This window comes from Coccinella septempunctata, chromosome 3, assembly GCF_907165205.1.
Source record: "Coccinella septempunctata chromosome 3, icCocSept1.1, whole genome shotgun sequence".
NCBI classification, from domain to species: domain Eukaryota; kingdom Metazoa; phylum Arthropoda; class Insecta; order Coleoptera; family Coccinellidae; genus Coccinella; species Coccinella septempunctata.
The window spans coordinates 39530539-39548201 of record NC_058191.1 but is presented as its reverse complement, the minus strand read 5'-3'; the positions used below and the strand labels follow the sequence as shown (position 1 = coordinate 39548201).

Here is a 17663-nt window from a genome sequence, read left to right as displayed (position 1 = left end):
TTCTGGATGCTAGAGGACAGAGTATTTCAAAATCACGACCTCAATCTGAAGAGCAAGACAGCTGTTTACAAAGCAGTGATCCTCCCGACGCTTCTTTACAGAAGCGAAAGCTGGACTCCCTACAGGCGACACATTAAACAGCTTGAACAAACACAACAACATCATCTAAGACAAATAAGGCACCGCAGATGGTTCCACAAAGTTTCAAATGCAGAAGTCTTGCAGCACGAGTTGTATAACAATTGAGACTCAAGTAACAAGGACCCTACTCAGATGGACCGGCCACATTCTGGGAATGCAAGACAAAAGACTCCCCAAAATAGCTCTGTATGGCGAATTCACAGAGGGAGCTCGGAAACCAGGAGGCCAGTATAAGCGGTTCCAGAATATACTGCATCAATTCCTTAAATCAGTTAATGCCAATCATAACTGGCAACAACTAGCGTTAGACAGATCACAGTGGAGGTCTTTGGTCCATAGTTATAATGGAGACTCGAGAAGGATACAGCGGCGGCCAGATATGGTCGGTGACTATCCATGCCCGGAGTGTGGAAGGATCTGTAGGTCACGGTTGGGTCTCTTCAGTCACAGCAGGGCACACAGTCGCAAGTAGCCCTAAGAAATTATAATCTGTATCAGTAATATAAGGTTAGATCTATTGTTCTGTGAAAACCGTGCGACCTCAGTAGAGCTTGTGATGATCATATTCCTATAGAGAATCTGTATGGTAATTGCAAAGAGAAAGAATGAGCTTGTATAATTCGAACCCATTGAAGAAACTCAGGAAAATGGTCAAGAAGGGTTGGTAAGTTGCTCTAGTTTCTCTCCAATGGACAGGAGATGAAATTGGGACAGGAGAAAAACTCACATCAAGATACAAGAACGTTCTCACACTGCACATAGACATTACCTTGTGAGCAGAACCTCATTTCAACCCGGATGAATAGAACCTCGGTTCTGTTCGAGACCTACTTCTTGGAAATTCCTGTTACACTCCCCACTTCAAAGGAGACGAATATGTATTCCCTTCCCTGCTAGACATTTTCATTCAATCTCCATATTTCTTCCTCTCTGACGTCGTATCGCGTAATAAGGGACTATTACAGAAGAGGAGCCGTTTCAAAGGATGAATAATGCAAAGAAACTATGAAACAGGTATTCCAAGATAAAATGCCTGCCCATCAGTCATCGTTGGCGGGGCGCAGGGGGTCGGGGGCGTTTACTGTTCCGAGGGAGGAAGGCAGCCAGGGGAAAATTGTCGCTTGAAAAATTGATGCATTTCCCAAAACGGAGATATAAGGAGGTGCGCGCCAGGAATAAATTTAATAATTCATTTTTTTAAGGGCGCTTCGTTTCATTGTCATGTATATAAGAACTCTTGGAAGTTTCGTCGTAAATATGAAGCGAAATGTCGATCTTGAAACTTTGATGGTTTTTGTGGTGTTTCTTGCAGAATTTAAGATTACTTCCTCAGGCGCTTTGGAGGATTTTTCGATGTGTACCAATTATTGACGAGCAAATGCTTCAGCAAGACCAATACTTGAGATTTATAAGTAAGGTAGCTGAGAAACGAAAGGTCTTAGGAATCTTGTCATGGATACGATATCCGACGATACTGTGATTAGTCGATTATCTAGAATTTAGAAATTATCAACCGAATTTGACCAAAATTTTTGGATTCAGCGTTTGTTCTGCAAACCAGACCTCCACAGCTTTCATTATTTCCTCATTGGAAGAAAATTCACGACCTTTTAAACTTTTTTTCAGTCGAGGAAAGAGATGATAGTCGGATGGAGCTAAAGCTGGTGAATAAGGTGAGTGTTCTAGTAATTCAAACCCTCCGTCACAAGCTTTTTGCATGGCAAAATGAGATCTGTGTGCAGGGGCGTTGTTCTGCAAGAACAAAACACCTTTGGATAGCTTTCCGCGTCTTTTCTTTTTGATTTTTTTACGTAGAGTAGTCAGTAATGTCGAATAGTAATCTCCGGTTATTGTTCTACCCTTATCCAAAAAATCAATCATGATTACTCCATGGCAATCCCAAAAAACTAAAGCAAGAACTTTTCCAGCAGATTTTTAGACACGAAACTTCTTAGGTCTTGGAGAACCAGAGTGTCGCCATTCCATCGATTGTTGCTTTGTTTCTGGATCGTACAAATGTACCCAAGTCTCATCCATAGTAACAATTCGGTTTAAGAAGTCTACATCGTTTTCAAATCGAGCACAGATCGAACGCGATTCTTCTACCCTTGCACGCTTTTGGTCAACATTCAAACATTTGGGGATCCATTTTGCAGCAATTTTTATCATGTCCAAATTGACGTGAACTAGATGATGAACGCGTTCGTATGAAATCTTCAGTGCTTCAGATATCCCAATTCGACGGTCTGATAAAATCATGTCATAAACTGCATCGATATTTTCGGGGACTGACACAGAAACTGGTCTTCCCGATCGGTCAACATCTTCAACGGAAAATTTCCTTCTTTTGAAGCTTTCAGTCCAATTTTTCACGGTCGCATACGAAGGACATTGATCACCAAGGGTATCAAGCATATCTTCGTAAATCTGTACCTCTTAACCCTTTTAAATACAGTTACTTGATGATGGTTCGATACTCCAATTTTTCGATTTTCATAATTTCGGTGGACATCTTCTTTCTTTCAATTTATTGCGTAGCTCTGGTTTACCTTTTTGACCTCAAACTTCACACTGACACTTGTAATGAGTTATTGTTGGTTGCTATGGTAACGCAGTATTTTTTTTATGCATGGAACTAGTCTAGGCATGTGCATGCAACAGCCTGTATCTGTTAAACAAAACCGATTCGGCACAACTGGTACAGGAAAAAAGTGTTTCTTTTTTTTTCAAAAATCTACTGTTGAAATATCTGTACGACTCAAAGACTCACCCGGTATTATAAAAATCTGCAAACATTCCGGAATGAACACCATTAAACCCTTCCATCTGTATTCACCTCCAGCGTCAATAAGGAAGTACACGAGCGTTCCCTCTCAAACACCCAAAACGATACAAACAAACTGTTGAACTACGCCCCATTAACAACTCCTGATACTTCCCGTCTGAATTTCGGGAACCAGACAAGGTTCGTTGCCCGTCTCCCAACTTCGCCCATCATTTATTTATTCAAAGTTTGTCGGGTAATTCGGAAGGGAAACCCCGTCCCTGACAGCCCCCAACCTTTGGCGGGGAAGGTCCAGACGGACGTTCATATTGGTTTTTCCGAGACATTTGGCCGGAATTAATGGTACAAATTCTGGGAGGGAATTGCGATGGCGGTCTGGAAAGGCTGTAATTTATGTGGGACCGACAGTTTATCCCCGGACCGCGTTTCCTTCTAATGTGTGTGTCCGTACGGCCGGAATGTGCGAAGTTGTTGTGACCTTGGATTTGTGGTCCTGCCTCTGGCGCCTCGTCAAAGGGTCGACGTGTCCGTCCAGTCTCATGTTCCCAGTTATGCCAAATTTGAACAGGGTGTTTTAAGGAGTTGATTGTTGCACCAAAAATCTCTTATAAAGGGTGAATCTTTGACCCGTACAAATATTTCAGCAGTAGATTTGTTAGGTCAAAAGAAACACTGTTTTGCTATACCATTTTTTCCGATTCGGTACTGGTAAAAAGATATAGCCATTTTAAGTTTCCATAATGAGCTGTGCCAACCCTAGAAAAACAAAATTACCTTCAGGATAACAAGCTTTTAAACAGAGTTGTATTCAGACTCGTAAGAATATTTTAACAGTAGAAAACCAAAATCCTGGTAAGTCCGCCAGAAAACCTTCAAACATATCAGCCTGGAGGATGAAACTCCAGAACAGGTCGAGCAGTTCAAATACTTGGGAAGCTTCATAAATACTAGGGCTAACCTAGACACGGAAATACAAAATCGTATCAATTCGGCATCACGAGCATTCTGGAAGCTAAAGGACAGAGTGTTTCAAAATCACGACCTCAATCTGAAGACCAAGACAGCTGTTTACAAAGCAATGGTCCTCCCAACGCTTCTTTATGGAAGCGAAGGCTGGACGCCCTACAGGCGACATATTAAACAGCTTGAACAAACGCAACAACGTCATCTAAGACGTAAACATATATACGAAGTTTTAGGCCTCAGACTCAATATTGACAAGGCCAAAATCCTGGTAAGTCCGCCAGAAAGCCTTCGAACAGGGATAACCTGGAGACGGAAATACACAACAGTATTAAGTCGGCATCACGGTCATTCTGGAAGCTAAAGGACGGAGTGTTTCAAAATCACGACCTCAATCTGAAGACCAATACAATTTTTTACAAAGCAGTGACCCTTCCAACGTTTCTTCACAGAAGCGAAAGCTGGACGCCCTACAGGCGACATATTAAACAGCTTGAACAAACACAACAACGTCGTCTAAGACAAATAAAGCACAACAGAGGTCTCCACAAAGTTTCGAATGCAGAAGTCTTGCAACGCGCGAGTTGTACAACAATTGAGACTCAAGTAACGAGGTCCCGACTCAGATGAAGCGGCCACATTCTAAGGACACAAGAGTCCCCAAAATAGCTCTATATGGCGAATTCACTGAGGGAGCCCGGAAACCAGTAAGCCAGTATAAGCGGTTTAGGGATATACTATATCGATCTCTAAAATCAGTTTATGCCAATCATAACTGAGAACAACTAGCGTTAGACAGACCACAGTGGAGGTCTTTGGTCCACAGTTATAATGGAGACCCGAGAAGAATACAGCGGCGACCAGATCTGGTTGGTGACTATCCATGCCCGGAGTGTGGAAGGATCTGTAGGTCACGGTTGGGTCTTTTCAGTCACAGGAGGGCACACAGTCGCAATTAGCCCTAAGAAATAATAAGTCTGTTCTTTTTTTGTTGTCTTTTTGTAGATTTATTCCCGGTAACGGGATACAGCAATGAATTGTGAGATAGAACTAAAAATACCAATTTTTCATGGTTTTTCAACAGCCTGTATCTTGCACACTGAGCCGATTCGGAAAAAAAAGGGTAAGGGACATAAGTGTTTCTTTCGACCTCAAGAATCTACTGTTAAAATATTTGAACGAGTAAAAGACTCACGCTGTACATATCTTGAAAACCGTCCGAGATAAATGTATAATTTTTTTACAATTCTTGAATTTTCCTGCAATATTTTGAAGAAAAAAGCGAAAGCTGAATTTCTGACACCGTTTTACAATACTTTAAACTCTGGTTCAAAGCGAAAACTATAAGGTTAACCTTCCTTTTTTACCCCACCCAGAGAATTGAATCGGAAAAAAATATAGCCCCAGCAGAAGGGATTTCGAAGTTTATCTGTCCCCGCAGTTCCTCCTACCCGACGAAAACAAAGCGGGGGATGTAGATGACAATATTTCATTTCACTTTTCAACAGAATGGAAATATCGATATCGTAAACCACCCCCTCGCGCCATTAATCCAACGGTTTCGACAGCCGAATATCGACACTCCCCCAATCGATGCTACAAGGCATTGTCGATACGCAAAAAGTCATTTACATTGTTACCCTTGAAAGCCCTAATTTAGTCCGAGGCCATATAATATGACGAAGTTCAAACTTGAACAGATCGCACAGTCAGCTGGAAATGATAACTGTTTGTTGTCCGTCCCTATCGACGGGCTTTATGACAGTGATTGGAGATTTCAATTACGCGATTCCAAATCGGTGTCATGCTCACAATATCGTGTCATGCAGACGCAGACGGTCCAAATAAACTGCTCGTTGAGAGTGACGTTTTCCGAAGATGCATATTTTCCGTATCATCACAATATTTTCCGTTACTTATGCCCGGCTGTTCAGTTCAGGTTTGAAATTTAACCCATCTCAAATGTGACAATTCTGCTCAATTTCGAAAGGTTCAACGTTGAACTTGGTTTAAACCTGAACTGTACTACCAGGCCTTACAAGTATATAAAATGTGCGAACAAAGTAACACAAGAAGGCCATAATTCTTGTACGATGAGGACTTAGACGAAAAGTCTTCGTAGAGCTAAATGTTATACATCTTCTAAAAGAGCAACTCTTCTAGTAAAAAATCTGAGAATTTCATACATTTCGGCACAATCGTTCGGCCTTAAGAAAGTTTCAACTGACTCCATCATTTTGGGAATTTTTCGATGGTCAACTTGCGAGTGGTTCTTCTTTCAGGAAAATTATCGCAGATCTGAATGTTATATATATTCTGAAAGAGCAACTCTTCTTGTGAAAAATCTGAAAATTTCATCCATTTCGGCACAACCGTTCGGTCTTGAGGAAGTTTCAACTGACTCCATCATTTTGGGAATTTTTCGATGATCAACTTGCGAGTGGTTTTTCTTCCAGGAAAATTATCGCAGATCCAGATGTGGTACATATTCTGAAAGAGCAGCTCTTCTAGTAAAAAATCTGAGAATTTCATCCATTTCTGCACAACCATTCGTCCTTGAGAAAGTTTCAACTGACCCCATCATTTTGGGAATTTTTCGATGGACAACTTTCGAGTGGTTCTCCTTTCAGGAAAATCATCGCACATCTGAATGTGATACATATTCTGAAAGAGCAACTCTTCTTGTGAAAAATCTGAGCATTTCATTCATTTCGGCATAACCGTTCGGTCTTGAGGAAGTTTCAACTGACCCCATCATTTTGGAAACTTTTTGATGGTTAATTTGCGAGTGGTTTTTCTTCCAGGAAAATTATCGCAGATCTAAGTGTGATATTTATTCTGAAAGAGCAACTCTTCTTGTAAAAAATCTGAGAATTTCATCCATTTCGGAACAGCCGTTCGATCTTGAGAAGGTTTTAACTGAACCCAACTTTTTGGGAATTTTTCGAAGGTCATCTTTCGAGTCGATTATCTTCCAGGAAAATTGATCTGTTCGGTCTTGACGAATTTTTAACTGCTCTGATATTTTTCGAGATATCTCGTGTCATTCTTACCACGACTCAGCACAGTTGATTGACGTATTTTCGGCAACTGGGTACGTAGCGCGGCACCCGAAACATTCGACAAACAATGCGGAATATTCATACTCATCAAATTATCCCGAAATTCCGTGTTCATTCCCAATTAATCATCATTTCCGGGACTCCTATTTAGCTGATGGGGTTCCGGCCCACTCCAATTTGAACTAATCACGAATTCACGTTCTACGTTTCCAACTATACGGAATTGTTTGATCGATTCCGTTTCTGCAATAAACACTCTACACAAAATCGCTAGGGTATGTCACTAATTGGGCACTATTTAATGTTGACATGCCGTTAATGTTTCGCTAAACTAACGAGCACTCGTTTGTCCTGCAATTGGGAATTCTTTAATTAGGCTGGGCCAGAGCATATTTGTATAAAATTAGTGGATTCTGGAGGCCAACGGAATATGTTTTGATGAGGCTTTTACCCTCCCCTTTCGAGAACAGAATATAGGGGATGAAAATATTTAACAAAGTTTGATATTTATAGAAAGTCCTACTCCGCCCTACTCTAAAGTCCTTCCTACTAATATGTTTACTTGATTCGTAAGAATACTCGCGAGCACTGAAATACTTCAATAAGAATTTATTCAGTATTTTTAAGCGCCGAGCACTAGTTTAAAAACCACTGGTTTGATAGAATGCTCGACAGCACTTTATTAGCATAAAAGTGCTTTTTGCCTAGCACAGAAATGATTAGGATTCGTCAGTTCTTCTGAAAACTTTTCTGAAGTTCTCAAATCCTCTTCAGTACTCTTTGTGATCCATTAACTTAAAAACTTGCGAGCTTTGCGAGCAGCAGAGTGTAACTACTGGGCACAAAACTGATTTGGGAGATTGCTTTGGAGAACAGTGCTGACCTGTACTGACCAATATGCCCTGTTTCGGAAGACTGCTCACGAGCATTGTGCTCATGAGCTTCAAAGTGTATTCCGCAAATATCTTAGCTCTGGTTAATGTTCAAATCACAAAAAACGGCCTTGAAAGAGTGATCCTAGGGCTGAAGTACATTCATTGATTTCATGTACACGAAACTTCAAAGAGCTGAGTATTTTTGAAAAGTTCAATTTCGAAGATACTTAGACACCACGCTTTTTCTTTAAATGCTCTATTCACTAAGCTAAGTTTATTATTATTTGAACTGGGGTCGTTGTGGCTACCCTACTCATTCATAGAAATCCAAGGAGATCGTCAATGTTGTCGGATAAAACTGACAACATCTTCAGAAGCCTTGACCGTTACCTCGTGAGTATCCAGGACCGGTTTCTCCATATGAATGGTTCTTAGGCCAGCCAGCATAGACACTTGCGTACTTTGTGTTCAGCTGTTTCTGCTTCTGATTCACAGAGCCTACAAATCTTATCTGCTGACTTTCCCATAGAGTACAAATGATATTTGTACAGGCAGTGCCCTATCAGCAGTCCCACCATCACCCGAAGCTCAGCTCGTGACAGCTTTAGCAGGTTTCTGATTTAGGTCCTTGAGAATTCATCACGACTGAGTAAGTCTAGGAGGGTTATTCTGTTGTTCAACTTCCATTGTTGGACCACTGCCATATATTGGTATTATCCAAGCCCATAGAAAGGCTCAGGTCCCGAAGGTGTAAACCTTGATGTTCTTTTTGCAAGTTCATCGGCTTTATCATTCTCTTCATTACCACAATGCCCTGGTACCCATAGTAGAGTCACTTTAAGTTTCGAATAAGTACTTAACGAGATGGTTGCATTAATTGATTCAATAGGCACGAAAAAGCTAAAACTCTGTGAAGTGAAATTGAGGAGATAACTGAGCACAAGCTTTTTCCTCGATTGCTCAAATCACTGAGCATAGTGTATCAATCGGTTTAACGAAAATGATGGGAGTGGAATACCACTCAGATGTGCTATGTGAAGTACATAGCACTAGCCAATTTTATAATCCATTTAATTTAGAAGCTTTTTCAGATCTACCAAAATCAATGAGAAACTTACTGTTAAGTATTTCATTGAGCTTTCTTGGGTAGTAGTCCATCATTCTTTAAGGGATACATAGAGAGCTTTAATGCAAGCTGACTACCAGAATGGATCTCACATATTCCATACCTTCTTCCTCCATCCATTCGCACCAAAAGAAACGAAAAGACCAACACAACCATCAGAAAAGGAGCAGAAACGCCACTTACTGACCTAGAACCTTTCTGTGATATAGAAAATGCACCTTTGAGCAGAAGGAAGAAAAAACCCAAAGAGAAACACTCTGGAGTGGAGGAATCTTCCAGGAATGGATCATCTAACAAGTTCGGGATTTTGAAACTGTAAGACCAAGTAGTATTTGGTACTAAGAAAGAATAAGTTTCGCCTTCTCAATGGCTTCCTCACAAGACATTGTCTTGTCTTAGGAAGCATGTGATGAAAGTGGGCTCATCAGGAATAGACGAGTCCAGATTATGTGGGGAAGAGGAGAAAACTCCTTTTAGTTCACCTGGTTACAGCATAGACTTAGCCTTCATGAAGCTCTCTAAGATTTTAGGAGTAAGCTTTGGAGCTAGAGGTCGAACTGCAGATGGTGTAGCTTTGTTGGGTGGCACAATAGAGCTCAAGGTCGCAGTGGAATATTCCCCCCTAACCAGACTATAAATCTGCGCATTTGCACACATCCCCCAATCGCACATACTTGGCCGAAAGGCACTCGGACAGCGTAGGGCGTGGGGCTAAATCATCGCGATAAATTTTTACGAATATAATCCTCTTTCGGTCCACGTCTCGCAGCCCACGTCGAAAAACACCCCCGTCATCTTTCACTAGCTATTAATTCCACCCGAACGAATCCCGACAGGAGCGCTCGCAATTCCAGACTCGGCGACTATTCCCCATTCCCGGCAGACACACCAGAACGGCCGGTATCTCTCTATCGCCGGCCCCGCAGAGCGTATCCAGCACTTAACGCAAAAAGTAATGGGAAATATGTGAGCATATCCGGGATTATGTTCCGGGGATCCTGAGGGATCGGCGGGCGACGCAATCGAACGCTGACAGTCGTTCGCCACAATGGTGTGCCGTCTCTTTTTCTACGTGACCGGCGGGAGTAATTCCTGCGGGAGCTGGGGCCGGATCGTGAGCGTTGTAGCAACTGGGACAGTAATCCGGGGATTTTTAAGTACAAGTGCGACTTATACTTGTTAGGAAGTCGTAGAACTAAGCTTTCGATTTATTGCGGCCCGGCCGGGGAGACGTTCGTGGGATACGCCAATCAGGCGTTCCATTCACGGGAGGCGGCGACTTTCGGGATTTATGAGACTGGCCGGGATCGCTTCATCAATAAATGAACCTATTTGATCCTGCGGGAAGACTTGTCTGAAGGACGGAGAACTTCTTTTTGAGTTGACTAACAACTCTGCTTCGGCCTTCTGGGCTCTCTATCATCCCCACTGCGCAAAAAGAGTTTCATTAGAACTACTTTCTAGAGATTAACGAGTGGAATGGATGTGAAAACCGAGTAATCAGATACGCCAAATCAATGATCAACAATCATTGATATAAATCATGTATAAACTTCTCTTTAATCTTGTCTTCTTTAAGGAATAACTGGAAAATTTTATCATATTGTTTTTTTGCTTCATCAAGCTCTTGCCCTCTGAAATCGATTAACTCAAGTGGCCTGCAGAGGGTGGGATAAGAAACCATGTAAATTTAGTTTTCGAAAAGTCTCAAATCATGTCATGAACGGTCAACAATAAGCACCTTGAAATTCGCACAAATCCGAGCAATTTCGGGCAGTTTATGTTTTCAACACTGTGCTACGTTGCCGTTGTCAGCGTGTTTCAGGGTTTGAGTCTCCCAAACTATAACCGTATAATAGGTCACTGGACTTCAGTTCAGCCCGGTGGGGTACCATGGGCAGAAGAAGAAAAAGAAGAACCAAGTTCGACCTTCAAGCACAAGGAGTCTGTTTGGTGTTCGAGCCAATATAAACGGAAATAGATTATTTGCTACAGTTGAAACTTAACCAACAGCAATGTTGCCGAATCGGTTGCTTTACCAAGCTTTCCTTGAGGACAACATCCACGACTCCTGCGGTGAGAGGATCTCCTCTTTATCGATTTTTGTCAGCGTGTCTCAGGGTTTGAGTCTCTCCAACTACAAGCTTACGAACAATGAGCCACTAGGCTTCAGTTTAGCCCCAAGAAGAAAGAAGAAGAACCAAGTTAGACCTTCAAGCACAAGGAGTCTATTTGGTGTTCGAGCCAACATAAACGGAAATAGATTATTTGCTACAGTTGAAACTTAACCAACAGCAATGTTGCCGACTCGGTTGCTTTACCAAGCTTTCCTTGAGGACAACATCCACGACTCCTGTGGTGAGAGGATCTCCTCTTTATCGATTTTTGTCAGCGTGTCTCAGGGTTTGAGTCTCTCCAACTACAAGCGGACATATAATGGGTCACTGGGCTTCAGTTCAGCCCGGTGGGGTACCATGGGTAGAAGAAGAAAAAGAAGAACCAAGTTCGACCTTCAAGCACAAGGAGTCTGTTTGGTGTTCGAGCCAACATAAACGGAAATAGATTATTTGCTACAGTTGAAACTTAACCAACATGTAGGCTATCGTGAAGAGCAATATTGCCGGCTCGGTTGCTTTCCTTGAAGACGGTTATAGCGAGACATCTTATATTGAGCATGGCCCACGATAAGATAGGCACCAGATAATAAGCACGTCTACTGGGAGGAGACGAATTAATTGGACCATCTTTCACCGAACTGTAATCATTACTCGAGTGATGAAACCCTCGATTCAAGAGACGTTCGAACTAGTTTTTGCGCCCCCGTGTCGAATTGCTTTCGAAAGTTTTGTCGCATTCGCGAAATCGATAATTCGCCGGGAGAAGAAGACCTCATTTCGGACGGGAGTGCGTCCCTAACAGCGGGACGGCTGGTGGAACCAATTGATGTAGGAATTCAATTATCATGAACTGAAGTCCGGGGATAATTATGAACTCCCGTGTACAATTATAGCTTTCGAATAGTTCCACGCGCCTAGGGAGAGACCCGGAACGGTTTCATTGTGTCCTTTTAATTTGGACGTGCAACCGATCGCTGATTCGATTTGTGGGGTTATTCATGGAATTCGGTGGAGGCGAGCATTATTAATGCATCGTCCACTATATGATGATCAATGGCGTTCCATATTTTCTATCTACTATTTTCCTGAATCTATTCAAATACACATAGAGATATCTAAGATAGGAAAAAAGTAGACGTTATATCGAGTTGAATGGTAGGGGTGAGGTCATTTGGAGTAGTAGAATTGTCGCTCCAATCATGGACAAGAGTAGTAGTTGGGGAGCCGACGATGCTAACTCGAGCATCGTGGAGACCTAGTGCATTTGAAGATTAGATGGTAGAAAGAGAAAAAGGTTTTATGATGTATGCACTTTCAGCGGTGGGGAAAGCATCTGCAGGTTCTCAGAGAATCGTCAGGTGTACATACTCGAGCGTGTCAGTTTAAGACAGTGTATGTGCCCTACGTGTCGCTGATAATAAATTCATGTTGATCTGATAGTTTGCGTGGTGGGGGTGACCGTACCGTGTCAGATTTTTAGAGGATATGTTAATTGGGCCCAAGGGAAGCTACATTTCAAGAGACTGACAATTCGGACGTGACGCAAGGTTACAGCGGTCCTTTGAACATGAAAAAAAAATCGTTACTTGTACATACTCGAGCGTGTCAGATTTTCATACCGATGGTTGATATCGGTATTGCAGACGTGTGCACCATTAATCTGACACTAATCAGTGGGAGGTGTTCGTAATCAGACAGTTTGAAGATGATAACAATTCATTTTTTTTAAATATCTTCCTTCCTGTACCTCTAATCGTTTTCGTATCCATTTTGAAAGTTGTAGAGAGAGAGAAAAATAAGAAGAATTCTGATGAAACATCATAAACATCACTCTAAAAGCACAACAGAACTAACAGAGCTCCTTCTACATCTCGGAAGTCGAGGTATTGTTGATTGGTCCAACAGTATGTCTCAGGAAATTGAGGGAATTCGAGAATATTTCCTTAAAAAGGCTGTTCTATCAGAACTCCATAGAGCAGTTTCTGATGCTGATAGCTATACTCCGTTAAAGCTGTTACAACATCACTTTGAAATCGTCAAACACTCTGCAGAACAGAACACCCTTTTTAAGGAAATATTCTCGAATTCCTTCAATTTCCTGAGACATACTGTTGGACCAATCAACAATACCTCGACTTTCGAGATGTAGAAGGAGCTCTGTTAGTTCTGTTGTGCTTTTAGAGTGATGTTTATGATGTTTCATCAGCATTCTTCTTATTTTTCTCTGAAGGGCAGTTGAATCGGTAGTAGCTCAGTGCTGAGTAGCTCAGCACAGAGCAAGCTTAGGTATTAATATAGTTTAGACCAGTTTCCATAATCCTACCCAATCTCCGAGTGAACTCCTGCTTTAGTTCTTTCTTCGTCTGGGTCTGATTGATCCTTCTAGCCTATTCGATCTCTAGATACTTGTACTTCGATTTCAGCACCTTTCTTGAGTCTGAATGAACCGGGAAGACGACGACATTTTCTCCATATAATTATTATTCATAAGAATTCCAAGTTGGATGAACGCTGGTTCCTCGGAAGTAGCTCAATTTTTATGCACATTGATTACTCGGGGGACCACGACCTCTCGCATGCAAAATCCGGATTACAAGCCCCGAATTTATGTCGGGAGAGCGTCGGGATACATTGCGGCAATAGAGCATAATTCGAAGGTCCGGGAGGAAACAGCTGCAGACCGCCCCGGCCTTAAACGGAAATCTACTAATTGTTTTCTGTTCGGGCGACCAGAGCGCGGATTATTTCAGTAATTAGGGACGGGAGTGGAAAGAACAACTCCGCTGCATAAATCCAGTTTCGGGGGGCGTAATGGTCCATTAGAGCTTCGGGTGGAGGAGCAGACTCACTCTTTCAGATCGGGTAATCGGGGGCGTGGGAAGATGAACCGGAAAATCAGATGGAAACACGCCAGCCGGAATATTGCAATCTATAAAACAACCATTCAATTAGGAAGTCCCGGATATTTCCACTCGATCTTTCTGTGCGTTCCGAAGAAATGGAGGGAATATTAATGACTACCCCTGGGATGAGTTCTCGATTTTCTCGGTTGGTACAAAAAATTTTCTATTGGAAACTGGAAGACCATTTTCTCGTAGTTAACAACTCGCTCTCCAGAGGATACGAGCTTATCGGAGAGCCCCAGGGTTCTATTTTAGGACCGCCTCAATTTTTTAACAATTAGTGATGCCTATGAGAGACTCGTATTCGAGAGCCTCATCTTGTCTTGAGTCTAGTACGACAGCCTCGTAGTCTCGTGAATATTTTGGCGATATTTACTATTACTATTCGACATTACTGACCACTCTACAGGGAAAAATTGAAAAGAAAAGACGCGGAAAGCTATCCAAAGGTGTTTTGTTTTTGCAGGACAACGCCCCTGCACACAAATCTCATGTTGCCATGCAAAAAATTCGTGATTTAGGGTTTGAATTACTAGAACGCCCTCCTTATACGCCAGATTTGCCCCCTTATTCGCCAGATTTGGCTACATCCGACTATAATCTCTTTCCTCAACTGAAAAAAATATAAAAGGTCGTAAATTTTCTTCCAACGAGGAGGTAATGAAAGCTGTGGAAGTCTGGTTTGCAGAGCAAGAAGAAACATTTTTTTGAAAGGTCTAGAGACGTTGCAGGTTTTCTGTAATAAATGTATCCAATTAAGAGGAGAATTTGTTGAGTAATAAAATATCTTGACATTGAAATTTTGTTTGGTTCTATAGTGAGCTAAGAATTTTTCAATATATCCTATTGTTTTCACAAAAAAATATTTAGATACGTTTATTCGTCATAATGCAATCTTCAGGGTAGGATTATCATTCTTAAAACCGGAAATTATAAACTCCCTAACGGTAACGATTTCATTCGTCAACAGTACTATTTATAACATTCGCAAACAAATCCATTTCAACTAGCAACTATTTATAGGTATATTATAAGACGTAGGATATTGACAGAGATCTAAATCAACATGTTAAACGGACTGGAATGTCACTAAACAGGAAACGATGTGTAATATGCTTGCAATTAAATTGACCCAGACCAAATGCACCACCCAGTTTCAAGTCAATGGCAATGCAACGATATCATATAAACAATTGCGTGATGCAATTGTGGATTGAATGAAGTGGATTAAAGCAACCCACGTTAACACGCGTGATGTAAAGGCTCTCAATTTATCACACTGAATTATCTAGCGCCAATGTATACAGTTCTTATGAATGAAAATGAATTGATTTAATCAACCTCCACTAACGACGGCTATCGATATCAATTAATTTTCAATATTAACAGAAACCAGAATTTCAGAATGAGATGCAAAGAAAGAAGAAAATCCTTTTGATCCATGAAAGATTGCATGTATAATATACCTGTATCGTCAACATTATTTTTTTTTCTCATAATTCAACAGAGTCTTTATAATTTCTGCCGAATCAGACATTTACTCATCTTCTACAGGGTGCTCACTGAAAACGTATGCTTTAAGGACAACCGTTCACAAGATGAACGGAAAGATCAGGAAACATTTACTCGTTTTTCAACAATTTTGTCACAGTTTGGTTGTCGTAGTGTAGCGAGCTATAAACAGAAGGGGGGTCACCTTATTTTTTGTTGAAATAACAAACTGAGAAAATATCGAAAAAATTTTTAAATATAGGGAATTAAATATTTTTTTAGTGAGCAAAGCAGCTTCTATATATTTCGACTTTTACAAGGCTGAAAGAGCTCGAATGAATAGAAAAAACTACATTGAATTGAAAAAGAAATTTAAAGTACATAAATGAACGAATATTCCTGAAATAAATTGTTAGAAGGTCAGTGTTCCCTATCAATCGTTTCGCAGTGTATTTATCAAAATCTAAGTCCATGAAACCTTCACTGAAATTCGATTCATATAGGTATGAGATCTGTTTGAGTAATTTTCTGAAGAAACAAAGTGTGGTATTGCATGAGATAGGGGTAAACCAAACAGGAATATGTTCCTCGAACTTCTAAACACAGAAAACTACAAAATATATCAAGGTGGGGCATATCAACTAGTTCCTTGTGTACTTTTTCGACTGCTTTTGTGCAACATCTGAATAAGAAGGTCGTTTTGGTAGTATATAACGTTGTTTGTTCTACACAGCAATCTTAGTGAACTATCTAGCTCAACCTACAAAACACAATACAATGAATTCATTCGTAAGTTGTTTGATTATAATCATTTGCCTAGTTAAAATCTGTAACTAATCTCTGCAATGACAAAGACGACACAAACTTTCTTGTTGTTGCAGAAACAGATCATTTTTTTATTAAAATAGAGACGTCTAATTTCCAATAGGAGAGATATATATGTCTATAACGTTTCACTGGATTTTGAAATCTGATAAATTAACTCTTGATGCTTTAAGCCATAAAAGACCTGATGATGAAACCTTGAAATTAATCTTGTTCCTTTTCAGGTAATCACTATCTTGGCATGTGTAGCTGCGGCGTCAGCAGCACCTAGCCTTCTCGGTCCAGGATGCTGTGGAGGCACTGTACTCATTCCACCCAGCGCTGCAGTTACGATCTCCAGACCAGCATCTATCCTAGCTCCATCCATTGCAACTATTGGTGTAGCAGCTCCGTGGGCTGTGGCAGCTCCAGTTGCAACTGGTGTTGCAGCTATAACTGCTGGTGGTGGTTCGATAGCTGCCACAGGAGCCGGTGCTGCAGTGAGAGGACCACCAACTGCTCCTGTCGTGATTGCTGGGCCTTCTGGTAAAATTGTTGCCGATGGACTTTGGGGACCAACTGCCAATATTGGAGGAGTAGGTGCTTTGGGAGCCGGCGGGTGGTAGATTCAGAAATATTTATTTGGATTTCTCGACCCTGACTGACGATTTTGTGATTCACTGTTGCTTTATCTTCTTGTTACATATGCATATACCTCAATAAACTAATTCATGTATCTCGTATTATATTGATTGGTTTACCCCTGATGAATAAAAAAAAATTTCTCATTATACATTTTGTGGCTTTGATGTGACAAATTTTTAAATTATCGGTATGATGTAGGCTACAACCCCTAGCTCATTTTTGACCCAAAAAATCGAGATTTTCGAGATCGAGCTCATGTGCTAGGGTGGAAGCCTTGGCAACGCTGAATATAAAACCATAAATAAAAAACAATTGGATCAAAGGAATATAACAGGAGATATCGCAGATTGAAATTTGCAATTTTCGAAAAATGACGTTTCACGGATGAAAATCTGAACAAAGGTAGATAGGTTTTCGGAGTTGCTTGCAGTAGATTCAGCGTGTTCAAAAACCTATATTTTCATACCAAACTTCCCAATATCTGACACTGTTTAGGAGAAAATAATTTTTTATGTTTTTCCACTTTTCATTTTCGAGTTGACTTTGAAGGGCTCTCAGGAGTGCAAATCTCTATTTGATCATCAACTGTTTAGTTTTATAGAATCTACAAAACAAATTCTATGTACTCCATATCCTAGGATAGTAATGGAACATCGTGATTTTCAGACAGAGTAGCAAATAGGTCATTTTAGGGGGGTCTAACCCCTTGCTCATTTTTGACTAAAAAATTTGAGATTTTCAAAATCGAGTT

General features: G+C 41.0%; 2 protein-coding genes across 2 annotated transcripts in view; one reads left to right on the top strand and one right to left on the bottom strand.

The window, feature by feature from the left end:
• The window catches only part of LOC123309930 (out at first protein), a 180010-nt gene that overhangs the window by 68990 nt on the left and 93357 nt on the right, over window positions 1-17663 (bottom strand). The gene's annotated exons all lie outside the window — the stretch shown is intronic.
• On the top strand, window positions 16218-17010 carry LOC123309932. Its single transcript, XM_044893242.1, has 2 exons — window positions 16218-16252; window positions 16513-17010. The coding sequence occupies exons 1-2, from the start codon at window positions 16241-16243 to the stop codon at window positions 16891-16893; spliced, it is 393 nt and encodes a 130-aa protein (XP_044749177.1). The 5' UTR covers window positions 16218-16240; the 3' UTR covers window positions 16894-17010.